The 27,671-nt window shown below is 46.8% G+C and overlaps 1 protein-coding gene and 1 long non-coding RNA gene across 14 annotated transcripts in view; one reads left to right on the top strand and one right to left on the bottom strand.

Annotated features, from left to right (window-relative positions):
- adgrb1a (adhesion G protein-coupled receptor B1a) overlaps positions 1-27,671 on the bottom strand; it is an 888,347-nt gene that overhangs the window by 162,891 nt on the left and 697,785 nt on the right. For all 12 annotated transcript variants that reach the window (XM_072468272.1, XM_072468276.1, XM_072468275.1 and 9 more), the window contains one exon: positions 18,421-18,490. In XM_072468272.1, coding sequence (XP_072324373.1) covers positions 18,421-18,490 — 70 coding nt within the window. The remainder of the gene's footprint in view (positions 1-18,420; positions 18,491-27,671) is intronic.
- Positions 15,536-27,671, top strand: part of LOC140385777 (uncharacterized) — a 42,711-nt gene continuing 30,575 nt past the window's right edge. Inside the window, exons 1-3 of one of the 2 annotated variants that reach the window (XR_011933471.1) lie at positions 15,536-15,673; positions 18,256-18,356; positions 20,197-20,573. This is a non-coding gene — a long non-coding RNA (uncharacterized lncRNA). Of the gene's footprint in view, positions 15,674-18,255; positions 18,357-20,196; positions 20,574-27,671 lie in introns of those variants that run through there. The other variant, XR_011933472.1, reaches the window with a different exon arrangement.

Raw genomic sequence — 27,671 nt, forward strand, 5'->3', positions numbered from 1 at the left:
GCCCTTACAAAGCGTACTCTACTGAAGCCCACGTATCTACCCTTCCTGGTAACCCAGTAACCCTCACTTAACATTTTTTGGACACTAAGGGCAATTTACCATGGCCAATTCACCTAACCCACACATCCTTGAACTGTGGGAGGAAACCGGAGCACCCGGGAGGAAACCCACGCACAAGGAGAACGTGCAGACTCCGCACAGACCCAGCCGGGAATCGAACCTGGGACCCTGGAGCTGTGAAGCAACTGTGCTAACCACTATGCTACCCCTGGTGAACCTCAGGAATCTGTCTTATAGTGCTTGCTGAAACCTCTGGTGTCTTTGGCTTGGTTTGGACGTCATTCGTGGTTGTCTTAACCGGTGTCGACGTAATGTTCTGAGGTTGACTCGGTGTCTGATTCTCAACTGAGGTGCTGCTTCCTTAATTGGTTTGATTATTGCCAGGTTCTTAACGTCCAGGTCGGCTCTTGCCACATCTTGATTTGTATTCTTGTCAGTTCTCTCTCTAGAAGATTGATTCTTGAGCGCATGTCTCCTCCACATTATATTGTGTCAGGTTTGTACAGTGGAGGAGGCAGATCCTGTCTGTGCTAAAATGGTGGCAGATATCTACTTTCCACTTGTGGTGCAGTTCCTTGCCAGAACGTCTTGACCCTGGCGAAAAATATTTTGCCTCTTCTCCTGCCGCAAGTCCTGATTCTGCTGCTTTTTCACAGCAATTTATTTTGGCGTGGGTAGTTTTAGCAAATCTAATGCTGTGCGTAGTCGACGTTTAGCCATCAGCAACTTGGGTTGTTGAGTGCACAGTTTCCTGTACGGGAGCAGGAATTGGCTCAAGCATTGAGACAATGAACCTTGTTCTCTAGTTACCTTCAATGGAGGTTACACCATCTGTACAAAATGTTCTGCCAGCCCATTTGCAGAGCAGATCAGATCTGTCACATTCCGTTCTCCTTCAAATAGCGTATGAACTCTTGCAAAACGAAATACCCATTATCACCCACAAGTTGTTCAGGGTAATACTATATGCTGAAGATTTCACCCAATCTCTCCAATTGCTTTCTCCGCTTATGTTGTCTTCATGCTGGCGGAAACCTCAGGCCATTTTGACTGAGCATCGCCTCGAAAGAGAAACATACTCCCTTCAAACCGTCTGGCATAATCAACACATACCCGTTGCCAGGCCACTTCTGGCCATTCCCTCGGGTGTAATGGAGTTAATGGCTGCAAGTTCCACACTTTCGCGCAAGGTAAACACATTCTCACCATCTCCTCGATTTTGGCGTCCAGCCCGGCTGCCAAAAATGGCTTCTGGCTATCTCTTCGTGCAATTGATTTAAAACAAGTTTTCCCCTACCTACATGGATAATTCAGGTCTTCGAATGAAAATGGTTTTAATTCAGGGTTTGCTCCTGAAGCCTTTTCTTGAAGCACCATGTCCATGAGCTCTGACAGTTCTGGACCATATCTGATATGATTCTTAACTTGTTCTATGGTTATACAGAAGTGTTATCTACTTGCTCAAAGTAGAAAATGTTTCCACACAAAATGCTTATCGACGAATGATTTGATATGGATAGTTGGGAAAACCCATCCCTTTTTCCACAAAGGCTTGACTGTCGATACTCCGTTTGTGTGTGCGCTGAGAAGAGCAATGCTCATCTCTGCATTCTGCTCGCTGCCATTGATGGAATACCAGTTTGAGGTTCATGAACTGTAGGTAGTAGATGATGGTCCTTCAATAAAGTGAACTACCTCCCATACAGGAATTTGTAGAACCGTTTTATGGCAAAAAGTATTTCTCGGGCTTCTTTCTCAATCTGCGTGTAATTGTTTTTCATCTTATGTCTTGGAAATGGTCTTGGAAATGGAGGCTATTGACTTCTCTTCACAGGTGAGCAATTATGTGGAAAACGACCACCCCATCCTCATAAGGTGATGTGTCATATGCCACTTGCAGGGGTAAATTTGGATCAAAATATGTCAGGGCTTCTGATTTGAATAGCGCCTCTTTGAGTTGCAAGAGTGCTCTCTCACATTGATACGTCCAAGTCACCTTTTTATTTTGACACAGTAATTTGTTGAAGGGTTTTAGAATAGTAGCCAGATTAGGGTCAAACCTTCCATAGTAATTTAGTAAACCTAAGAACGATCCAAGTTGGTTCACATTCTGAGGTGCGGGTGCACGGTAATGACTTTGACTTTTGAAGGTGACTTGTGGAATCCCTTGGCATTCGATGGAAGATTGGAAAAATTCACATTTGCCTTTTTGGACAGTTAATCCATAGTATCTAATCTTTGGAGTGTGGTATCTAGGTTGCAGTGATGTTTTTCCTCATTCTTTCCAGTAACCATGTGTATACAACACCATATACCTTCAATCAGTACACCTCCACTCTCTTTAAGATATCCATGTTTAATCGTACATCAGAGGTTCCTTCACACACAAATGGAAAATGCTCAGTGTGGGGAGATGGTTTAATTAAAACAAAAATCTGGAACTGGAAGCTGGACTCACTAATGATGGCCGTGAAACTATCAATTGTTAAAAACCTATCGGATTCTTTCAGGGAAGGAAATCTGCCGTCCTTACCTGGTCTGGCCGACATGCGAGTCCAGACCCACAGGAACGTGGCTGACTCTTAACTGTACCCAAGAGCAAGTAGAGACGGATAGCAGATACTGATCTTGTCAAAGACAACTGCATCCCATGAAGGAACGAAATAAAACCCGCACTTGCCCTTTCAATTTATTCAATTGAATTCTAACAATATTAACACATTTACAACATTAGACTTTAATCATAATTTCATTTTGGTAATGGAGGACCAATGGAAGAGGGGAGGTGCTGGTGCTTGGGGTGGAGATTCCCTATTGGTACATGGCTACCACACTTAGGTCCACCTGCTATGCTTCCATCCCCTTTCTGGCCCGTGGGCGCCATTCTTGTTGTCTGAGCTATGGGCACTATTTACCGGTCGTGCCCGACAGAATCGAGACAGAATCCAGCCGGTAAATCCCGCAAGAAGCCTCTTCTGGGATTCCCAACGTTCATTACACCCCGCAAGATCTCATGAGACGTCGCGATCTGGATCCTGCCCACAGACTTAACACTCATGTAACTCTGCCGATGCCAGATCTTGCTGGCCCTCAGGATCTACCGTCCTGGCCGAGGAGACCCCAGCCGGGGGCCGTTTATGAACGGGGACCAGACGGAATGGCACTTGGGAGGGTGGGGGGGACGGGACTCTCAGGTAGCTGGATGTCCCCTGGTGGTCGGGTTCTGGGCAGGGTAGCACCCAGGCACTGCTGATGCCACTTGGGCACTGCCAGACTGGAACCTTGCCAGTGCCACATGGGCACCCTGGCTGTGCCCAGGTGCCATTACCAGGATTCCCAGGTGGCTCTGCTAGGCTAGTAGGGGCAGAGCTCCTTAGTGTATTCCCCGGGGAGGCCCGAAAAAATGACATAGTGCTGGTCGATAGCGGGGTGGTTCCCCCTACCCCCATCCTGTCCAGAATGGGACTCTGTATTTCACACTCATAATGCTTCCCTCCTCCTCTGTTCTGCTGCTCATACCATTTACTTTTAAATAGATCATGATCTGGACAGATACTGGACTCTTCTCTTCAAGGTACTTGAAGAACGATACAACTCAGACCATGTGATTGTTTCAAAAAATAATTTTTTAAACATTTAACAATTACATGATGATATTTCTTCATTCATCACAGCCCATAGCAAATGATATTGTGTCCTAAAAAACATTCAAATGTCATAAAGTAGAAGCCCATAAATGACAGACTGTATTTTTTAAAAATGGAAACAAGTCCATCCTATATATCCTCAATCAGATTGGACTGAATCCTATCGCATAAGGATTCCAAAAATGAAAACTAAGCTCCTACGAGTATCTCTGCTGTGTGACTTCCAAACCTTTGTCAGACTCGATCTGTGCATGATCCTCATTTACCGGGGGGCATCTGTCAATTTCAGGCATCACAGACATTTGTGATGAAAGGGAAGCCCGATGCAATTTACCACTCTCACCGCCCTCTGTAAGCAAGCAGCAGACAGCCCATTAACTTTGCAAATCGTTTCTGCTCTGTGCTGACAGTCCTCATCCCGTCCAACTGCTGATGGACAACAAATATCTAACCAAGCAAGGCAATGGATGGCATTTGGTTCAGGATTTCCAGACTTTAATTTCATGTTTACAATCTGTGCAATGAATTAGGTGCAGGAGTAGGGCACTCGGCCCCTCGAACCTGCTCCGCATTCAATAAGATCACGCTGATCTGATTGTAACCTCAACCCCACATTGCTGCCTACACCCCCCATAAGCCCTTGCTTATCAAGAATCTAACTCGCTCTACCTGAAAAACATTCAAAGACTCTGCTTCCATCGCCTTTTGAGGAAGAGTTCCAAAGTCTCATAACCCTCAGAGAAAACATTTCTCCTCATCGCTCATCCTATTAAAATGTGATCACAAAATTTGCAAGCCACCGTTGGCAGAATCATAGAATCCCTACAGTTCAGAATGAGGCCATTCAGCCCATCGAGTCTGCACTGACCCTCTGAAAGACCACTCTACCTAAGCCCAATTCCCTGCCCTATTCCTGCAGCTCCACCCCGAGGGGCAATTTATCATAACCAATCCACCTAACCTGCACATCTTTGGACTGTGTTTGGAAACTGGAGCAGCCTGGGTAAACCCATGCAGACACGGGGAGAGTGTACAAACTCCACACAGTCACCCGAGGCCCGAATTGACCCATCACTTATTTCTCTACTCATCTCATTATCACGCAAATTCTCTTATATTTTATCAGGATGATTCGAAAGGCATCCTATACCCTGCTCACTTCAGAATGGCAAAGTTTTAAAAAAAAATTCCTCACCACCAAAGTCAGAATGTTCAAACAGTTTCTAAAGTTCCTGACCCCAGTTTGGCTATCTTTAAGTGTACATCTAAAGGCCAGATCATGTCAACAAATTACATTTCTTGCCAGGATGTCAGGCTTTTCCAAAAATTAATTAAACTGAATCTGTAACTATCACAAGGTGAACAAGGCCATTGACAGGATATTCTCAGCATGAGAAAACGAATATTCAACCCATGCCTGGGGCTTAGACACAGCTCAACCAAATATAAATTGTTCGCAAGAGGTTTTCAGCTTCACCGAGGGTGAGAATTTCATTTTTTATTCCTTCAGCCTTAATTCCAGAGATCCAGATGTTCAAATACATAATTTCCTGAACATACAGGTGCAGGTAGATAAAGCAATAAAAAAAATGCCAACAGCATTTTAAGTCTTATAAATGGGTACACAAGATGAAAGAGTAAAGATGTAATTATCAATTTGCACAAAATCATTGGTTAGGCTACTGTGTGTAGCTTCAGGCACCCTATTATAGAAATAACATTAAAGGAACAGAGTAAACAGCATGGATTCACAAGTATAATACCAGTAATGGGAAACTATATCACAAGGAGACTTTTTCTACTGGAGTTGGGAAGGCAGGGTGAGTACAGGTTTTTAATATTCCGCAACATTCAAATAGGGTGAACAGGGAAAGATTATTTTTGTTGTTTGGGAGTCGGTGACAAATGGTCATCAATATAAAATTATCAATGTAAAGATGAAGGGAGAGGTTAGAAGATCTCCTTTACACTGAGGGGTGAAGCTTAAGCGGGGATAGGGTGGGTATTCTTGAAATATACCAGCGTTGGGGCCTGTAAAATTTCCTCCAGAAGGTTTTTATGGAGTGAATGTTATTCCACAAAAAGTTATTGAGGCAGACACGTGCTATATTCTTTGAAGGAGAATACATACAAGAGAATGGAATAGTTGAAATAATTTTTGATTGCTCTTGCAATAATGAGCCCAGGCCGACATGACTGGCAGAATTCCTTCCTTCTGTGCTATAACATCGACTGTTTTCCTTACTCTGTTGATAAGAGGCAGATGTGGGTAAAGTGGCTTATTCTTTGAGAGTTGAAGGTTTAATTGCTGTAACTTCCTGAAGTCAGTCAGAGGCTAATTGCACTTGGAAATATTCTGAAGGATTGAGATCAATTAGTAATCATCTGGACTTTCTTTCTTGATTGCGAATGAAAGTGTTTCTTTTCATAAATGTCATAGTGAATTTGCATGTGCAAACAAAGTGGTGGACCCATAGTTTGACGGACATGTTCTGTGCCACATTTACCATTTGTATTGGTATATATTTTTTCATGTTCAAAATAACGTAGATGATTTAGAAAACAAATCAAAATTTAAGAAACTAGAGGGGAATTTTTAACCCCCAAGTTGAAAAGGATTGGGTCAGGCGAGGTGTAAAAACATTTTTTAAATGATCAAACGTGGACTTAAGCCATCTCAAATCCCCACCCATTTCCAGTTTTAACGGAGACAGGCCAGGAGCCAGCCAACCTGTTTCCAGGCTGCATACCACAGGTTTTATCTACACTTAAAAGTGATTAACAAAAATACAACAAAAATTGCTGAAAGCAGGCAGCATAGGTTTAAAAAAAAAGGAAGATTATCAGTTTCAGATTGAGCCTTATGTCAGAACTTCACACTGAAATATCCATTTATGGAGCTGGGTAAAATGAATAGGCAAAGGGGAGAGTAGATTAAAATTAAAATTCAGGACTGTCAACGATGACCACAATGAAGGATTGAATAGCCCAAAATGTATAATCAAATTGATGGTGAGGCTAATAATGGCATTCAAAGAGCAGATGCATGATAGATTTCAGAAATCACGGAGTTACAGCTGGTTTTGCACTCTTCTATCATTAGCTATGTGAAAACTTAATCTCTCAGTCCAGCACCCCATTCAAATGAATTCAGAAGCATGGGGCGGGATTCTCCAATAATGGGGCTTTGCCCCCAGACCAGCGTAAAAACGCTGGCGAATCACTCTGGTTTTCCCTGAAAGCTCTGGCTGTGGATACGGGGCCCCACACATCTGGTCTGGAGTCTGCACATGCACAGGGTGGCGGCCTGCAGCGGCTGCCCCATGGGACTTGGCGGACTCAGCCCAGGGAGCGGCACCAGAAATGTAGGCCCTTCCTCCCCCCACCACCCCCCCATGACACCCGATCACCCCCCTGGCCGTCCACGAGGCCCGCCCGGTGATCGATACTCCCGCCCCCACCAGGACGGACGCGGACTGAGTCCGTAGTCACCACCGGCTGTTCCCGACGGCCGATAGGTGATTAGAACAACACCGTTGGGAACTCTGCCGGTTTCGCTCGGAGAATCGTGGGGGGGGGGGGGGGGGCTCTGTCAATGGCCCCCTACCCGCGGCGCGTAGTTCACGCACGATTCGCGAGCGATTCTCCAGGGACCAGAGAATCGCTGGAGTGGCATCGGACCGGATTTCGGCGTAAACAGCCATTGTCCTCCCCGCGCCGATCCCGATTTCAGCGCGAAGGCTTGAATAATCCAGCCCATGGTGTTCCTGTACTTGCAGAATAGCAAATTAGATTTGCTACAGGAAATTAAGCCAAAGTAACCTTTTACCAATGTGATAAGTGTTAATTATTGAAGATTAACCTCTCTGTTACTGAAAATCAACATTACAAAGGTGGAGTCTCATTCCTTTAAGGTCACACAATTCATTGTTGCAAAAAGTTTTGAATTAATTTCTTGTTTTCATAGATTTCATAGAATTTACAGTGCAGAAGGAGGCCATTTGGCCCATCGAGTCTGCACCGGCTCTTGGAAAGAGCACCCTACCCAAGCCCACACTCCCACCCTAACCCCATAACCCAGTAACCTGTTTTTCTTTTCTTTGTCTCTTCTCGCTCTCTTTACTTCCCCTCTCTGTATGTATCTGTACCTGTTATTTTTATTATATTCATCCACTCTAAAATTGCACACCTCAGACCTTGCGCTATTGATTTCACAATCCTATAATCTGATCGGTTAAGGGGATACACAGCTGCTACCCTGCTCTCTCAGGGCTCAGATGACCTGGAGGGGGGACCCTATTATAGAAGCACCAACACTCCGTGGTTTTCATTTCACACTTTTAGCAACCTGCCACACAACATTTGTACCACATTAAATGGGCCAGAGTAAGTCCAACTAACAGCAGGGATAATTTTTTCAGGCTGTCACAATGTTTCTAGGGCCAAATGATTGAGTATTATCTGTAAGATATTAATCTGTCTACTCTACTTTCTGATATTGACTGATTTTATGTGGCTTTTTCTTTAGTTCAATCAAGTTGAAAAGTGCGTCCTTAATCAATGCACAAAAGGGAAGAAATTAATCAAAAACTGAAAGATAAAACAACTTTATTTTTTTAAAAAGCCACCAATCCTTGGGACTGAGCTTTTCAATTGTTTATTTTTAGCCCTCAATTATTAAAGTTTCAATGGATTGTATAACACATTGTAAACTAAAGTGTTCGCGATTTGGTCATTTGCCCTTGGTATTTTAGTGTTGGTGTGCGTGATTTTCACATCCGTCCAGAGATAGGGAAGATTTTTCTCTGGTTACAAACACTAGTTTTCATCAATAATTCTGATCGCATTCCCCTCCCCTAACAGCAGCAAAGCAAAGGGCAAATCAGTAACATTTGCTCTCTTTAATCACATTCCGCAGGCAGATTCTCTGGGAAGAATTTGATTCAAAGGGAGTGCTGATCATAGCATTGGGCTATGCTTAATTGCCAATGTGTGGTAGTATGTATTGGGGGTCATGTGGGACTGGAAGCCCTAATGTCATTGGCTGAAAGATCCCGGGTCCTGGTTGGCCGTTGACCTCAAGCTCCGCCCTGAAGGCGGAGTATAAGAAGCCGGAGTCTTCCCCCACAGGCCAGTTTACTATCGAGCTGCGGGGGAACAGACACGCTTAATAAAGCCTCATCGACTTCACTCTATTCGTCTCATGGAGTCTTTGTGCGCTACAATTTATTAAGCGTGCCTAAAAAAAAAAAAGGGACTATGGAGCTCAGGATCATTCCGGAATGCCTGAGGATCAGCCCCCACGCAGTGAACGCGGCAGCAGCCTTCAAGCACTGGCAGACTTGCTTCGAGGCCTACCTCAGAACGTCCACCGGCCGAGTCTCAGAAGACCAAAAACTGCAGGTCCTGCACTCGAGGGTGAGCACGGAGATTTTCTCCCTCATCGAAGACTCGGACAATTTCCAGACGGCGTTCGCAGCACTGAAAAGTCTCTACGTTCGCCCAGTTAACCAAATCTACGCTCGCTACCAGCTCGCGACGAGACGGCAAGCTCCCGGAGAATCGATGAACGAGTTCTACGCCGCGCTGCTGATTTTGGGACGAGCCTGCAGCTGCCCGTCGGTGAACGCAAACGGACACACGGACATGTTAATGCGCGATGCTTTTGTGGCAGGTATGCAATCCTCCCAAATCCGCCAAAGACTTCTAGAAAAAGAGTCGCTAGGACTCTCAGAGGCACGGGCCCTAGCAGCCTCCCTAGACGTGGCCGCGCGTAATACCCGCGCCTACGGCCCCGACCGCGCAGCAACCCATTGGGCCCCGTACGTACCCGTCGCGGCAAACACCCTACCCCCCCCCACAGGCTTGCGCGGTCCAAACGCCGAGTCGCACCGGGGGCGCCCGCTGTTATTTCTGCGGCCAGGCGAAACACCCCCAGCAGCGCTGCCCGGCCCGCGCAGCAATCTGCAAAAGCTGCGGGAAAAAGGGCCATTACGTGTGCCAGTCCCGCGAGGTCGCCGCCGTCCCGGGAGCACAGGAAGCCCTGCAAGCAGTTTACGCGCCCCAACCCCCCCCAGCACACCATGTGCGACCCGCAGGCGCAGCCGCTCTGGGTCCCGACCACCGCGGTCCCGGGAGAACTGGGAGCCCTGCACGCCGCCTACGCCCCCCAAGCCCCCTCCCCGCAGCCCGTGTATGACCTGCCGCCGGCGCTACCGTTTTGGGTCCCGGCCAACACTCTCCACGGAGAGGAGGGAGTTTTCCGCGTCCCTAACGCCACCCTAACCCCCACCGCGCGCCCCACGCCTGACCCACCGGCGCCACCTACTTGGGCCCCGACCACCGCTGTCCCCGGTGAGGGAGCTCCGCGCGGTCCTAGCGCTCGCGGCCCCACGCCTGACCCGCCGCGCCGCCGACTTGGGCCCCGACCACCGCTGTCCCCGGTGAGGGAGCTCCGCGCGGTCCTAGCGCTCGCGATCCTAGCGCTCGCGGTGAGGGAGCTCCGCGTGGTCCTAGCGCTCGCGGTCCTAGCGCTCCCCAGCACACCATGTGCGACCCGCAGACGCCGCCATTTTGGGTCCCGGCCACCACCAGGGGAGGAGGGGCGCCGATGTGCGACCCGCAGACGCCGCCATTTTGGGTCCCGGCCACCACGAGGGGAGGAGGGGCGCAGCCATCTTGGACCGCCCCAGACCTGTACGACGCGTGGGGGCGGCCATTTTGTCCACCCCCGCCGCCATCTTGTGACCCCTCAGCCACGTGCGATGTATGGGGGCGGCCATTTTGTTCATCCCCGACTCCATCTTGGACGGCAACAACGGACCCCACTCCACTACTACAACCACGGCTCGCTTCGATTACGCTCGATCAAGCTCGGCCCCGGACACTCCAGACGATGACGACAACGGTACTAATAAACGGCCACGAGACGCCATGCCTAGTCGACTCCGGGAGCACGGAAAGCTTTATACACCCCGACACGGTAAGACGCTGTTCCTTAACCACCTATCCCAGCGCACAAAAGATTTGCCTAGCTGCAGGATCCCACTCCGTACAGATCCAGGGATTCTGCATAGTTACCCTAGCGGTGCAGGGGAGGGAGTTCAAAAACTACAAACTAAACGTCCTTCCCCAACTCTGTGCCCCCACCTTGCTGGGATTAGATTTCTAATGCAATCTACAGAGCCTTACGTTCAAATTCGGCGGCCCCATACCCCCACTCACTATCTGCGGCCTCGCTACCCTCAAGGTGCAACCCCCGTCCTTGTTTGCGAACCTCACCCCGGATTGCAAACCCGTCGCCACTAGGAGCAGACGGTACAGCGCCCAGGACCGGACCTTCATTCGGTCCGAAGTCCAGCGGCTACTAAAGGAGGGCATAATCCAGGCCAGCAATAGTCCCTGGAGAGCGCAGGTGGTAGTAGTGAAGACAGGGGAGAAACAAAGGATGGTCATTGACTATAGCCAGACCATCAACAGGTACACACAACTAGACGCGTACCCTCTCCCCCGCATATCCGACATGGTCAATCGGATTGCCCAGTATAAAGTCTTCTCCACCATGGACCTCAAGTCCGCCTACCATCAGCTCCCCATCCGCCCAAGTGACCACAAGTACACAGCCTTCGAGGCAGACGGGCGATTATACCATTTCCTACGGGTCCCTTTTGGCGTCACAAACGGGGTCTCGGTCTTCCAATGGGATATGGACCGAATGGTTGATCAACATGGGTTGCGGGCCACGTTCCCGTATCTCGACAATGTAACCATCTGCGGCCACGATCAGCAGGACCACGACGCCAACCTCCAAAAATTCCTCCAGACCGCCAAAGCCTTGAACCTCACGTACAACGAGGACAAGTACGTTTTTAGCACCGACCGGCTAGCCATTCTGGGCTACGTAGTGCGCAATGGGATAATAGGCCCCAACCCCGAACGTATGCGCGCACTCATGGAATTTCCCCTCCCGCACTGCCCAAAAGCCCTGAAACGCTGCTTGGGGTTCTTTTCGTACTACGCCCAGTGGGTCCCCCAGTACGCAGACAAGGCCCGCCCCCTAATACAGACCACGACCTTCCCTCTGTCGACAGAGGCTTGCCAGGCCTTCAGCCGCATCAAAGCGGATATCGCAAAGGCCACGATGCGCGCCATCGATGAGTCCCTCCCCTTCCAGGTCGAGAGCGACGCCTCCGACGTAGCTCTAGCGGCCACCCTTAACCAAACGGGCAGACCCGTGGCCTTTTTCTCCCGGACCCTCCACGCCTCAGAAATCCGCCACTCTTCAGTAGAAAAGGAAGCCCAAGCCATAGTGGAAGCTGTGCGACATTGGAGGCATTACCTGGCCGGCAGGAGATTCACTCTCCTCACGGACCAACGGTCGGTAGCCTTCATGTTCGATAATGCACAGCGGGGCAAAATCAAAAACGACAAGATCTTAAGGTGGAGGATCGAGCTCTCCACCTTCAACTATGAGATTTTGTATCGTCCCGGAAAGCTGAACGAGCCGTCCGATGCCCTATCCCGCGGCACATGTGCCAACGCACAAATTAACCGCCTCCAAACCCTCCACGAGGACCTCTGCCACCCGGAGGTCACTCGGTTTTACCACTTCATCAAGTCCCGCAATCTCCCATACTCTTTAGAGGAGGTCCGTACAGTCACAAGGGACTGCCACATCTGCGCGGAATACAAGCCGCATTTTTTCAGGCCAGGTGGAGCGCACCTGATTAAGGCTTCCCGCCCCTTTGAACACCTCAGTCTCGATTTCAAAGGGCCCCTCCCCTCCACCGACCGCAACGCATATTTTCTTAATGTAGTGGACGAATACTCCCGCTTCCCTTTTGCCATTCCCTGTTCTGACATGACCGCGGCCACAGTCATTAAAGCCCTGAACAGCATCTTCACACTGTTCGGTTACCCCGCATACGTCCACAGCGACAGGGGGTCCTCTTTCATGAGTGACGAGCTGCGCCAGTTCCTGCTCAGCAAGGGCATAGCCTCAAGCAGGACGACCAGCTACAACCCCTGGGGGAACGGGCAAGTAGAAAGGGAGAACGGCACGGTCTGGAAGGCCGTCCTACTGGCCCTATGGTCCAGGGACCTCCCAGTTTCACGGTGGCAGGAGGTCCTTCCGGACGCTCCATTCCATCCGGTCGCTATTATGTACGAGCACTAATCAAACGCCTCATGAGCGTCTCCTTGTCTTCCCTAGGAGGTCCTCCTCTGGAACGTCGCTGCCGACCTGGCTGGCGGCCCCAGGACCCATCCTGCTCCGAAAGCATGTGCGGGCACATAAGGCGGACCCGTTGGTCGAAAGGGTTCACCTCCTCCACGCGAACCCCCAGTACGCCTAGGTGGAGTACCCCGACAGCCGACAGGACACGGTCTCCCTACGGAATCTGGCGCCCGCCGGCAACACGCACACCCCCCCGACACCATCACCCCAACCCCCCACCTTCCTACCACCGCCGCACCCCGCGACCGCCCCATTCCCAGGAGGATCGGTCCCCCTCCCCTCAGCACCGACCAAGAATCAAGCCCGAGCTGAAACTGTACGGCTCCTGGAGGCGACAACACTGGTACAAGCACCACCACCACCGCCGGGGCCGAGGCGATCGACACGAATGACCAGACCGCCTGACCGACTTGTGGCGTCGATGTAAAACAAATATGGACTGTTCACAAGAACATTTTGCTTTTCTTCCTATACCCTCTGTATATAGTTGCAACAGGACGAAATTGTCCAATACTGTATTGCCATGTGAATGTTTTGTCCTCCCAGGACCAGCCCTGTAAACCCTTACCACCATACGAAGCATCACCCCGCCAGGTTCATTTTTGACAAGGGGTGAATGTGGTAGTATGTATTGGGGGTCATGTGGGACTGGAAGCCCTAATGTCATTGGCTGACAGATCCCGGGTCCTGGTTGGCCGTTGACCTCAAGCTCCGCCCTGAAGGCGGAGTATAAGAAGCCGGAGTCTTCCCTCACAGGCCAGTTTACTATCGAGCTGCGGGGGAACAGACACGCTTAATAAAGCCTCATCGACTTCACTTTATTCGTCTCATGGAGTCTTTGTGCGCTACACAATGCTTAACTGAAAATCCAGAAGCAACATGAAGAAATAAGTTGAACTTGGCACCTGGTCCATCAACTGAATTTCCATTGAGAGGGCTCGACAGGGTAGACACTGAAAAGCTGTTTCCCCTTGCTGGAGATTCCAGAATTGGGGGGAATACTCCCATTCTGGGACTAAGTGCCGTAGCGGGGATAAAATTGCGGAGTGTTTCCCGCTGTGGAGATCAGCAGGAAAAACATGCCAAATCTTCCAGCCCCAACTTCATTAATTATGCACCAGCGTTTTGTACTGTTTTCCATGGTGGGGCAGGACTAATGGCGCATAGTCCACCAATCTATCCGAGAATCATATTAAAAAGGCATGCAACATTACTGACGCATGACTGAAGAAGGTGGACCTCCTGAAAATGAACACTGAAGCTGGAAGGTCCACTTGTAGATCCTTCCCCCCAGCCCCACCCTGCTCACTGCTGTGGTGTTCTGCAGTCAAGGGTTGCTGGTGGCCTCTATCCTGAATCCTGGAGGCAGCCCCAGGCATTGTTTAGACAGGTGACGACACCAGCACGCCATGTTAACCAAACGCGTTTCGTATGGCATGTTTTCCCGCTGGCGCCGCAGAGAATTGGGTACGAGTGGTTGAGTCTTCATCTGCATCCAATTAACATGATGTGAATGAGTTTCACACTGGCTTCCAGCAGGTTTCCTAATCCACCATGGCGGGCACCAGCAGAAGATCTCGATCAAAAATGATGCCATCATAAAACTGAATTTGGGCCTCCAAATTCTTCCCCTCTCCCGTCTACCATTGAATATGCCGGTGGGGGTTTATGAGAATTCTGCCACTTGGCTCAGGATAAGGGACCATCCATTCAAGACTGAGATGAGGAGAAATGTCTTCAAAGTGTTATGAATCGTTGGAATTCTCCACCTGAGAGCTGTGGTTGCTTAAGGTCATTGAGTGTACTTAACTGACTGATATGTACTTGGGTACGAGTGGAATGAAGGGATATGGGGAGAAGGTGGGGAAATGGAGTTAGCATAATACTTCAGCCATGATCCTATTATGAATGAGGCACTAGCAGCAAAGCCTGGTAAAATGCAGCCTTGTTTCATCCGCCACAATATTTTAAACATTTATTTCTCTTCCTCACAGCACTGTGGGTGTTCCTACACGGACTGCAGTGGTTCAAGGGTGCAGCTCTCCACCGCCATCTCAAGGCAATTAGGGATAGGAAAATAATTCTAGCCTCACCAGAGACACCGACCTCCCATGAACAAATATTTTGAAAATTAATCTCTTCACAGTTCCCAGATGGAGTCCCTTCCTCCAGATTTGGTACCAACCATTTGGCAAGCACTTAATCTACAATTTCATTTGTAATAATATTTCTCAACTAGGTCCATTCACCATCTCTAGCTTCACATTAGCACCAACTTTGTCATTTATGTACTAAGCCGATTTACTGTGTGGGTGTGGATGCATTTTGAGGCAGCAATGGGTTTAGCGCAGTGGGCTAAACAGCTGGCTTGTAATGCAGAACACTGCCAGCAGCGTGGATTCAATTCCCGTACCGGCCTCCCCGAACAGGCGCCGGAATATGGCGACTAGGGGCTTTTCACAGTAATTTAATTGAAGCCGACTTGTGACAATAAGCGATTATTATTATTATTATTATTCAGTTCCTTTTTTTAAAAAAAGGAAATACGATTTTCCCTCCCTATTCCTGACCTCTTTTTCTTCTAGCTTTTTTTGCAGGTTGGGAATGTCTCGTGTGCAAAATAGCCAACCACCATCGCTAAGGTTGGATTCCCCATTTTAAAGAGAGAACAAAAACAGATTTTCTTTCACACACCATTTTCGACTGGTTGGATGGTGTCCTGGAATCCCAGGTTTGTGAGTTTGTGAATAAAATGGGAAGCCTAGGAGGAGTCTGGAACATTCTGAAAGTTAAGTGTTATCACACATTCTAATGTCATTAGGTGTTGTAATGAAGATGTGTTCCTAATGCAGTGATTCATTATAGGGATCTGTCCCTTAAAGGTAAGTCAACTCTTACATTGACTGACCTGGCATATTTGTTCACATGCATTGAGGTGTTTTTACAACTAAGAATGCACCATAATGCAATGGCAATGTTACAAAAAGACTTGTCAGCCTGTGCTGTCATCTTTTCTACTGTGATTTAAATGTTGTTTTTTTTAGAAGCCCTGGTTTGACACATGCTAAAAATCTCCACTTAAAAAAACATTCTTTATTTACACACACTGTGCTTTGAAACTGAAATGAACACCTTCTGTCCTTTGCTTCCTAGAGAGTTTACTGTTGTTTGGACAATGGTAGCCATTATCAGTGGTTGGCTGAGTTTCAAGCGGTAATAAATTTCAACACAGTACATGTTCCATTCATCTGACAATGAATGACAGTTTTCAGAAGATTTTACAATGAGTTTTCTATTTGTCCCGGTTTCTGGTTTGTTCACAAACACTAACAGTATTATAAGTCTGACACGTTTTTTCCACATAGCAAAATGCATTTTTTCTCATTATCAATGATATAAAGGCTTTCTTTTTTAAACAGATGGTGAGAGTTATTTTTAAACGAATGAATATGAAATATCTTCCATTAAAATTGGATGGAATCAGTGGAATATCCGTGGTGCATACAGGGAGAGTGGTTATGGAGGATGGTTTGGGGGGAGGGGGGGGGAGGGATGGTACAGGGGTGGCAGGGGTGATATGGATGATCTGAGGGGTCGTGGAGGAAACATTGGACATAGAAGCAGCATGTAGTTGCAGGGTCAATCTATACAGACATGGGCTGGTATAAGGAATACCTGTGGGGGTAAAGGAGGTGAGCAGTGAGGTTTTGGGGGTTTTTAAGTTCTTTGGGGAGCTGAGATACTGTTTTGAAAAACCAAGACGGGCCTTCTAAATTGGTCAACCTCTGCACGTACACCCCTCATACACTCGAGCAAACTGCACTAAGAACCTGACCCCGGTGAAAAATAAAAAATGGCATAAGATGTCATGCAATAGCTGAGAGTGTAGTTTGCAAACCACCAAAGTGCACAGGTTGGGGTTTCCCAGAGGACAATTCGGCCCTTAAAATAAGTTAAATATATCACATCAGTGACAATTTGCCTTTCTCAATGTTACACCTCATCATAAGACTGAGGAGTCAAGTCCCCATAATACACAGCCCCACACTTATTACTTAAACTGAGTACATAGTGTGCAGTCAATCTGATTTAAATAGAGTATTATGGCTGACTGATGTATTACTGGTGGGAAATGTTCTTGAGGTCTTTGAGGTCAGGGGCCCTCAGCTCTTACAATATTTTTCTCTTCATTATGTACATCTTCTTTAGTCAGCACACATGCTCAGCTCAGCAGCCCAGTGGGTCACCTCTTAGTCAGACGATCATAGGTACAATTTCCAATCCAGCACTTGAACACTAAAATCTAGATTAAGATCCTAAATCAGTACCAAGAGGTTGTTGTATTGTCTGAGATGTCAACTTTCAAATGTAAAGTTAGACTGGCGCTTTGCCTTCCCTCTCAAGTGAGCAAAAACGATCCTGTGACATTATTTCATAGAATCATAGAATTTCCAGTGCAGAAGGAGGCCATTTGGCCCATCAAGTCTGCACCGGTCCTAGGAAAGAGCACCCTACTTAAGCCCACACCCCCATCCTATCCCCATAACCCAGCAGCCCCGCCTAACTATTTTGGATACTAAGGACAATTTAGCATGGCCAATCCACCTGAACTGCACATCTTTGGACTGTGGGAGGAAACCGGAACACCCGGAGGAAACCCACGCAGACACATAGAGAACGTGCAAACTCCACACAGACAGTGACTCAAGCTGGGATCCTGGAGCTGTGAAGCAACTGTGCTAACCACTGTGCTACCGTGCTGCCCCCAAGAAAGAGTTTCAAAGAAAGTTATTACTAATGTCCTGGCCAATCAACATCGCAACGAAAACCAGATCTAGTCACCTTCACATTGTTGTTTGTGGCAGCTTGTTGCATGCAAATTGGCGGCCATGTTTCCTACACAACAAAACTCGGAAAGATACCTTACTGGCTATGAAGTGTTTTAGGATGTCCCAAAGTCAGGAAAAGTGCTTTATAAATGCAAGTCTTTCTTTTATAATCAGTGAATTCTTTTTAAACTCAATATACACATCATATATTATACGATAAAGAATATTAACTGGCCGTGAATTTAAGATGTGCCAGTGATTTTGAGATTTGAAAATTGCCAATGAATGCCCAGCATCATTTACAAGTTACCAAAGCATGTGTCTGAACCAGTGCTGTAGAGTTTCCTCCCAGCCAACTATCTCCTTTACACAATATAAACAGTAAATGTCAGAGACCTGTAGAATACAGTATTTTTCAACTAACAGACCTGACAGGCAACAATGTAATATATATTCTATTATTATACTCATTTGTAATTTGTAGTTAAGAAAACTGCAGTAGAACAGTCTGCACCAACTGCTCACAACAGGTGAGATGCTGAAGTGAAATGAAAGACTGCAATTGAATACTTTCTGTTGAAAAAGGTCAGTAAAATGATGATTATGCATTTATTAAACAAGCCATTAACGGGTATCATAGCCTACTTACTAGTTTACTGTTCCATATCCCTTTGATTTGGTGAATCCAACAGATGTTGCGACAACTAGGGCTGGAAGTCCTAAAAGAAATTAAAGGTAAAATAGGTATATATATTAGTTGTGGCCAAAGCAATTCTATTTCTATTCTATTTAGATGTGCATTAGATAGCAATATAGATGCTATTGCAGGGAGTTTTGGTGTTTCATCATTAATGCTGCAAAATTATTTCAAAGATCCATAAATGTTTACAGCACAGAAAGAGGCTGTTGGGCCCATTATATATATGCTTTCTCTTTGTAAAGATTACTTGCATTGTAACAGAAGTATTTTGTGCAACTCAAATAGTTTTCAGGCTTTTAATGTGCTATTTGCACCCAAAATTGCTTCACTAGCTTCTGACAGTACCTGATGGTAGTGTGATGAAATCTGCAGTCTGTGAGAACAGTGGGGAAGAATGTGGGAGTTGTTTCCTGCACAATCAATGTTTTATGGGGTGCACTAACTCTGGTCTCAAAGCTTTTTTTAAGACATTGTGGATGGAATTTTCCGTGTCTCCTGCCGTGTGTTTCAGTACGGCGGAGACGGCCGGTCGTGGAATTTTCTGGTCCCGCTGTTGTCAAGGGCATTTGCTGCTTTATGCACTCAAAAGACCCTGCCAGCGAGAGCAGCTGGATAATTCCTGCCCACGAACAGGGAAATGGGCTGAGACTTCAGGTTCCTAGGAAAATGGAAGCTAGTTGAAACCAAAGTACAAAGCAATGATCTCAGCAGGGCAGTTCAGTGCAGGGAGGAGGGAGGCTGTGTGGGGGGCAGTTTAAAAAGGAAGCCTGAAGACTAGAACCAGAAACAGGATTAAAATCATAGAATCATAGAATTTACATTGCAGAAGTAGGCCATTCAGCCCATCGAGTCTGTATCGGCCCTTGAAAAGAGCACCCTATCCAAGCCCACACCTCCACCCTATCCCCGAACTCCACCTAACCATTTTGGACACTAAGGGCAATTTGGCATTGCCAATTCACCTAACCTGCACATCTTTGGACTGTGGAAGGAAACCGGAGCACCCGGAGGAAACCCACGCAGACACGGGGAGAACATGCTGATGCCTCACAGACAGTGACCCAAGCCGGGAATCGAACCTGGGACGCTGGAGCTGTGAAGCAACAGTGCTAACCACTCTGCGACTGTGCCGCCCTAGTTACGTGAAAAGTTACTAACAGCTGCTTCAGTTATTTCAAAGTACCCAATTAACCAGAGTGGACTGTCCCTGTGGGGCTCAGGCTGTTTGGGAGTGGCTGTTAATAATAATAATAATAATAATAATAATAATCGCTTATTGTCACAAGTAGGCTTCAATTAAGTTACTGTGAAAAACCCCTAGTCGCCACATTCCGGCGCCTGTTCGGGAAGGCCGGTACGGGAATTGAACCCGTGTTGCTGGCATTGTACTGCATTACAAGTCAGCTGTTTAGCCCACTGTGCAAAACCGGCCCCTTTGGAGGACATTCGGTGGTTAAGGAACTGGAACTTTGGAAAACAGAGTTTTGAAGCACTTTGCAGCTAAATGCGGTGCCATATATGCTAAGAGAACAGCCTAGTGAATTTTATGGATCAATCTACGGTGAATCTGCTATTTAAAGCATGATTTACAGTTTCCATTGATTGAATTTTGCCTGTTAATTCATGTTGATACTGGTTTAATTGATAAAATTATAAAATGTGAAATCTTGTCCGTCGGTTTTCCCATTGGGGTCATTCGGTAAATTTGATTTTTTTTTTTTTTAGTTTGTTGGTCTCCATGGGGATCATACTGGTACTGAGAATAACCCAATGGCATCCAACGCCTCTATTCCTTCTATGAACAGGATAGCAGGAAATTCCATGACCAGAGGACAAGTCACAAGTAACACTGTTGAAGCTGCTTATTGGTCAAAGCATTTCACCATGACAATGCAAGAAGGGTTTCTGATGTGCTCTCTGCATATTCAATAAATAGTTCATCCAACTTCAGATAAAGCTCAACATGTTATTCAGCCATCTGATTCCCAAAGCTCTGCTTTTCCATGCCTACTGTCAAGGCCCAATGTTACTGTTTCTACCCAATCTATCATCACTCAGAAACTATTGAAAAGCACTTTTAAAATCCATAAACTGCTCATATATCGTACAAGTTTGATTTTTGTGTTACTCTAGTGTTTTGCCATGTTACATTGGCCAAGTAATTTGAAATATATGCATTGATTTGATATGTTTTTCTATTTTCCCTGATTGCAATGAGATAGAAAGTACTGGTCATCCTCGATAATCTCCAGTGAGTGATGTGCCATGATTAGGGGTTAACAATTAATGTTGGATTCACTTTTTAATAGCTATCAATGACTCAGATGCAAGTTCCAATCATAAGAAAAATGCAGCTTGCTTTTGGAAACGGGCTTCTAGCTGTGACCATGCGAACAGGCATTGTAAAAAAGATTCACTGTCGGAAGGCATTCTCAAATCTTGCCTGGTTGCCATGGTAAGGGGGGCAGGATAAGAATGGTTTGAAAAAAAATTCAAAACCATCTCTTGGGGAATAAAGGGTAGAATCTTGATATGGCCAACTGTAAACAGGAAATTGAAGGGATATGCTTAGTGGAATGAATAGTCCATGAGCTCTGAAGGGGGGTTCTGAGAACCCTTAAAAACGGATTGCGAGGATAAAACTAGAACAGTTCTACATAAGTTAGTTTATTGAGGACTGAGACTAATCATAGAAAGTATTCCCAGTAATCATTATTAACCGTTAAACATGCATTCTTAGAACAAAGCAGTAACAAGTATTTAAACTCTTGCTGATAGTAGTGGCCACAATGTATGCTGGGATTTAAGCAAGCTAACGTGACCACATTCCTCAGGACAGACAGAATCATACAGAAATAATGTGGTCAGCAATAGCATAGCCAGCTCAATAAACAGTTCTTATCAGCAGCTCCGTCATCCAGCGCTCAGACAGACAATGGTATAAGCAGGAACTACACTAAGATAAGAGAAATGGGAGTAGGGGAATGTCCTGAAAACAACAGATGGCCAGGGGGCAGGATGGGGCTAAATCACGAGCTGATCACACAGTCACCATGCTCCCCAAAGTAAAATCCATTGGTCAAGGGAAAATTGATAGCTACAAAGATTGGAACGAGTCCAGCTGGGGTGCGCTACTGATTTTTGGAAATTGTATCACTGTTGAACCTAGAGCAATGTAAAGCAGAGTGGTTTTGGCTTTTATCCAAATCACTCTTCCTTGTACATTGACCAAGCTTAGAAAATAAAGCCGTCTTAACCAGGGTTGCTGTCTCCATGGGTCTTTGTGTTTAGCTGAGCCGTAACTAAGAGGGAGGAATCCCACGTAAAAGCCAACTCAATACTCAGTCCTTGAAAACGCTCCAACAAGCTCCATTTTTCCTGACGCATTTGTTCATTTACTGGAGAGAATTGATTATGTTAAGTGCTGTTCTAATTTTGGCACAGATTCATGTTGAATTAGGAGTTATAAAGGTACAGACTTAGTATTTGGACTAAATTTGGAGTTAGTGTTAAGATACCAAACCATACCCCAACATTTGTTCGGATACCGGACATGAACCCCAAACAATTTTTTTAAATTTGTGAAATTGTGAGGAAAGGAGACTTCACCCCTTTTAGCTCCGACCTGCTCATATTCCTTCAGCAGAACCTCTACTCTTGTTCTACCTATGTTTTTGGTACCTATGTAGACCACAACAACTGGATCTTTATCCGTCCACTCAAGTTCCTCTGCAGCCCAGATGAGATATCCCGAATCTGAGCATCAGGCAGGCAACACAACTTTTGGGACTTTCGATCCTGGTCACAGAGACAATATTTATGCCTCTAACTATTCTATTCCCAATTATGACTGCATTCATTTTCTTTCTCCCAACTTGAATGGCTCCCTGTGCAATGGTGCTTTGGTCTGTTTACTCATCCTCCCTGCACTCCCCATTCCTGTCCACACAGGGAGCATGAATCTCAAACCTGTTGGTCAAGGTCAAGGGCTGAGGCTCCTTAACCCGACCCCCTAGATCCCTCCACCTGCCTCACTTGCAGCCACACCCACCTGTCCCTGACCACTAGTTAGTTAGTCTAAGGGGTGTGACTGTCTCCTGAAACACAGTGTCCAAGTACCTCCACCACTTCCTGATGTGTCACAGTGTCCAAAGCTCCAAATTCAGCTAATTAACTCTGAGCCGGAGTTGCTCAAGCAACCAACACTTACTGCAGATGTGGTCACTGGGAGCCACAATGGGGTCCCCCAGCTCCCACATCATGCAGGAACGTCTTCACCCAAAGGGTTGTGAATCTATGGAATTCTTTGCCCAGTGAAGCAGTTGAGGCTCCTTCATTCAATGTTTTTAAGATAAAGATAGATAGTTTGTTGAAGATTAAAGGGATTAAGGGTTATGGTGTTCAGGTCTGAAAGTAGAGCTGAGTCCACAAAAGATCAGCCATGATCTCATTGAACGGCGGAGCAGGCTCAAGGGGCCAGATGGTCTACTCCTGCTCCGAGTTCTTATGTTCTTATCACCTGGCAGTGCACCTCTATTTTATTTAATTAGATTTAATTAGTGTTTTTTTAATTTTCTAGCTAGTCAATCTCCACGATGCTCTCAGCTCACACTCTTTTTCAATCTATGCTCTGACTTTCGGCTCCCGTTCTTTTTCAATTTCCACTCTGACTCTCAGGTCCTGCTTTTTTTATATATCCGCCCTGACTCTTAGCTCCCGCTCTTTTTAAAGCTCCACCAATAAGCATCCTTTTTGTTAAAACAAACTTTAATTTAGAATCAACCACATTAACATCAAAGAAATAGCTTTACAAACAATTTACAGTTAAATAGTTCTTATACAAAGCAAAAACTTAAACTTACTACCTATACCTGCCACTAAAGCAACCGATACAGTTTAGTTCGCAAAACAGATCAACTTGCTCAGCTGTGCAGACCTTTGGAGGCTCAGCTGTGCAGACCATTAGAGAGAGTTCCTTTCTAGAGCAGATTCCATACACCTCTGCTCAACCCAACAGCAATTGGCAAAAGCTGCTGTTCAACCTAAAATCCTTGGGCGTGATTCTCCGCTCCCGCGCCGTTTCAGAGAATCGCCTGGGTCGCCAAATCTTCCCGCGACGCCGGTCTGACACCCTCCCGTGATTCATGGAAGCGGCCAGATCGGCACAATCGCGTTTTGCGCGGCGCAGTCCAGCGCGTCACCAATAAATTCTGGTGGAGAGGAAACCCGAGACACTACACGTGTAGTGTCTCCCACCCGCCCTCCTCCTCTAACCTAATAATAAAACCCATTGGTGTGAGGTAAGTACCATATTGTATTATTATTATTATTTTTTTTAAAATTTAATTTAGTTGTTAGCCAGATCTTGGTAGAAAGTTAGGGGGATGGCAGGGAAGGGAGTGCAATGTTCCTCCTGCAGGATGTTTGAGGTGAGGGATGCCGTTAGTGTCCCTGCTGATTTTACCTGCAGGAAGTGCTGCCATCCCCAGCTCCTCCAAGACCGAGTTAGGGAACTGGAGCTGGAGTTGGAAGAACTTTGGATCATTCGGGAGGCAGAGGGGGTCATAGACAGCAGCTTTAGGGAATTAGTTACGCCAAAGATTGGAGATAGATGGGTAACTGTAAGAGGGACTGGGAAGAAGCAGTCAGTGCAGGGATCCCCTGCGGTCGTTCCCCTGAGACACAAGTATACCGCTTTGGATACTTGTGGGGGGGGGGGGGGACTTACCAGGGGTAAGCCATGGGGTACGGGCCTCTGGCACGGAGTCTGTCCCTGTTGCTCAGAAGGGAAGGGGGGAGAGGAGCAGAGCATTAGTAATTGGGGACTCGATAGTCAGGGGCACAGATAGGAGATTTTGTGGGAGCGTGAGAGACTCACGTTTGGTATGTTGCCTCCCAGGTGCAAGGGTACGTGATGTCTCAGATCGTGTTTTCCGGGTCCTTAAGGGGGAGGGGGAGCAGCCCCAAGTCGTGGTCCACATTGGCACTAACGACATAGGTAGGAAAGGGGACAAGGATGTCAGGCAGGCTTTCAGGGAGCTAGGATGGAAGCTCAGAACTAGAACAAACAGAGTTGTTATCTCTGGGTTGTTGCCCGTGCCACGTGATAGTGAGATGAGGAATAGGGAAAGAGAGCAATTAAACACGTGGCTACAGGGATGGTGCAGGCGGGAGGGATTCAGATTTCTGGATAACTGGGGCTCTTTCTGGGGAAGGTGGGACCTCTACAGACAGGATGGTCTACATCTGAACCTGAGGGGCACAAATATCCTGGGGGGGGAGATTTGTTAGTGCTCTTTGGGGGGGTTTAAACTAATGCAGCAGGGGCATGGGAACCTGGATTGTAGTTTTAGGGTAAGGGAGAATGAGAGTATAGAGGTCAGGAGCACAGATTTGACATCGCAGGAGGGGGCCAGTGTTCAGGTAGGTGGTTTGAAGTGTGTCTACTTCAATGCCAGGAGTATACAAAATAAGGCAGGGGAACTGGCAGCATGGGTTGGTACCTGGGACTTCGATGTTGTGGCCATTTCGGAGACATGGATAGAGCAGGGACAGGAATGGATGTTGCAGGTTCCGGGGTTTAGGTGTTTTAGTAAGCTCAGAGAAGGAGGCAAAAGAGGGGGAGGTGTGGCGCTGCTAGTCAAGAGCAGTATTACGGTGGCGGAGAGGATGCTAGATGGGGACTCATCTTCCGAGGTAGTATGGGCTGAGGTTAGAAACAGGAAAGGAGAGGTCACCCTGTTGGAAGTTTTCTATAGGCCTCCAAATAGTTCTAGGGATGTAGAGGAAAGGATGGCGAGGATGATCCTGGATAAGAGCGAAAGTGACAGGGTAGTTATTATGGGAGACTTTAACTTTCCAAATATTGACTGGAAAAGATATAGTTCAAGTACATTAGATGGGTCATTTTTTGTACAGTGTGTGCAGGAGGGTTTCCTGACACAATATGTTGTCAGGCCAACAAGAGGCGAGGCTACGTTGGATTTGGTTTTGGGTAATGAACCAGGCCAGGTGTTGGATTTGGAGGTAGGAGAGCACTTTGGGGACAGTGACCACAATTCGGTGACGTTTACGTTAATGATGGAAAGGGATAAGTATACACCGCAGGGCAAGAGTTATAGCTGGGGGAAGGGCAATTATGATGCCATTAGACGTGACTTGGGGGGGATAGGGTGGAGAAGTAGGCTGCAAGTGTTGGGCACACTGGATAAGTGGAGCTTGTTCAGGGATCAGCTACTGCGTGTTCTTGATAAGTATGTACCGGTCAGGCAGGGGGGAAGGCGTAGAGCGAGGGAACCGTGGTTTACCAAAGAAGTGGAATCTCTTGTTAAGAGGAAGAAGGAGGCCTATGTGAAGATGAGGTGTGAAGTTTCAGTTGGGGCGATGGATAGTTACAAGGTAGCGGGGAAGGATCTAAAGAGAGAGCTAAGACGAGCAAGGAGGGGACATGAGAAGTATTTGGCAGGTAGGATCAAGGAAAACCCCAAAGCTTTCTATAGGTATGTCAGGAATAAGCGAATGACTACGGAAAGAGTAGGACCAGTCAAGGACAGGGATGGGAAGTTGTGTGTGGAGTCTGAAGAGATAGGCGAGATACTAAATTAATATTTTTCGTCAGTATTCACTCAGGAAAAAGATAATGTTGTGGAGGAGAATGCTGAGACCCAGGCTATTAGAATAGATGGCATTGAGGTACGTAGGGAAGAGGTGTTGGCAATTCTGGACAGGCTGAAAATAGATAGGTCCCCAGGGCCTGATGGGATTTATCCTAGGATTCTCTGGGAGGCCAGGGAAGAGATTGCTGGACCTTTGGTTTTGATTTTTATGTCATCATTGGCTACAGGAATAGTGCCAGAGGACTGGAGGATAGCAAATGTGGTCCCTTTGTTCAAAAAGGGGAGCAGAGACAACCCCGGCAATTATAGACCGGTGAGCCTCACGTCTGTAGTGGGTAAAGTCTTGGAGGGGATTATAAGAGACAAGATTTATAATCATCTAGATAGGAATAATATGATCAGGGATAGTCAGCATGGCTTTGTGAAGGGTAGGTCATGCCTCACAAACCTTATCGAGTTCTTCGAGAAGGTGACTGAACAGGTAGACGAGGGTAGTGCAGTTGATGTGGTGTATATGGATTTCAGTAAAGTGTTTGATAAGGTTCCCCACGGTAGGCTATTGCAGAAAATACGGAGGCTGGGGATTGAGGGTGATTTAGAGATGTGGATCAGAAATTGGCTAGCTGAAAGACAGAGGGTGGTGGTTGATGGGAAATGTTCAGAATGGAGTTCAGTTACAAGTGGCGTACTACAAGGATCTGTTCTGGGGCCGTTGCTGTTTGTCATTTTTATCAATGACCTAGAGGAAGGCGCCGAAGGGTGGGTGAGTAAATTTGCAGACGACACTAAAGTCGGTGGTGTTGTCGACAGTGTGGAAGGATGTAGCAGGTTACAGAGGGATATAGATAAGCTGCAGAGCTGTGCTGAGAGGTGGCAAATGGAGTTTAATGTAGAGAAGTGTGAGGTGATTCACTTTGGAAGGAATAACAGGAATGCGGAATATTTGGCTAATGGTAAAGTTCTTGGAAGTGTGGATGAACAGAGGGATCTAGGTGTCCATGTACATAGATCCCTGAAAGTTGCCACCCAGGTTGATAGGGTTGTGAAGAAGGCCTATGGAGTGTTGGCCTTTATTGGCAGAGGGATTGAGTTCCGGAGTCAGGAGGTCATGTTGCAGCTGTACAAAACTCTGGTTCTGCCGCATTTGGAGTATTGCGTACAGTTCTGGTCACCGCATTATAGGAAGGACGTGGAGGCTTTGGAGCGGGTGCAGAGGAGATTTACCAGGATGTTGCCTGGTATGGAGGGAAAATCTTATGAGGAAAGGCTGATGGACTTGAGGTTGTTTTCGTTGGAGAGAAGAAGGTTAAGAGGAGACTTAATAGAAGCATACAAAATGATCAGGGGGTTGGATAGGGTGGACAGTGAGAGCCTTCTCCCGCGGATGGAAATGGCTGGCACAAGGGGACATAGCTTTAAACTGAGGGGTAATAGATATTGGACAGAGGTCAGAGGTAGGTTCTTTACGCAAAGAGTAGTGAGGCCGTGGAATGCCCTACCTGCAACAGTAGTGAACTCGCCAACATTGAGGGCATTTAAAAGTTTATTGGATAAACATATGGATGATAATGGCATAGTGTAGGT

The sequence above is a fragment of the Scyliorhinus torazame genome, chromosome 11 (genome assembly GCF_047496885.1).
Source record: "Scyliorhinus torazame isolate Kashiwa2021f chromosome 11, sScyTor2.1, whole genome shotgun sequence".
Classification (NCBI taxonomy): domain Eukaryota; kingdom Metazoa; phylum Chordata; class Chondrichthyes; order Carcharhiniformes; family Scyliorhinidae; genus Scyliorhinus; species Scyliorhinus torazame.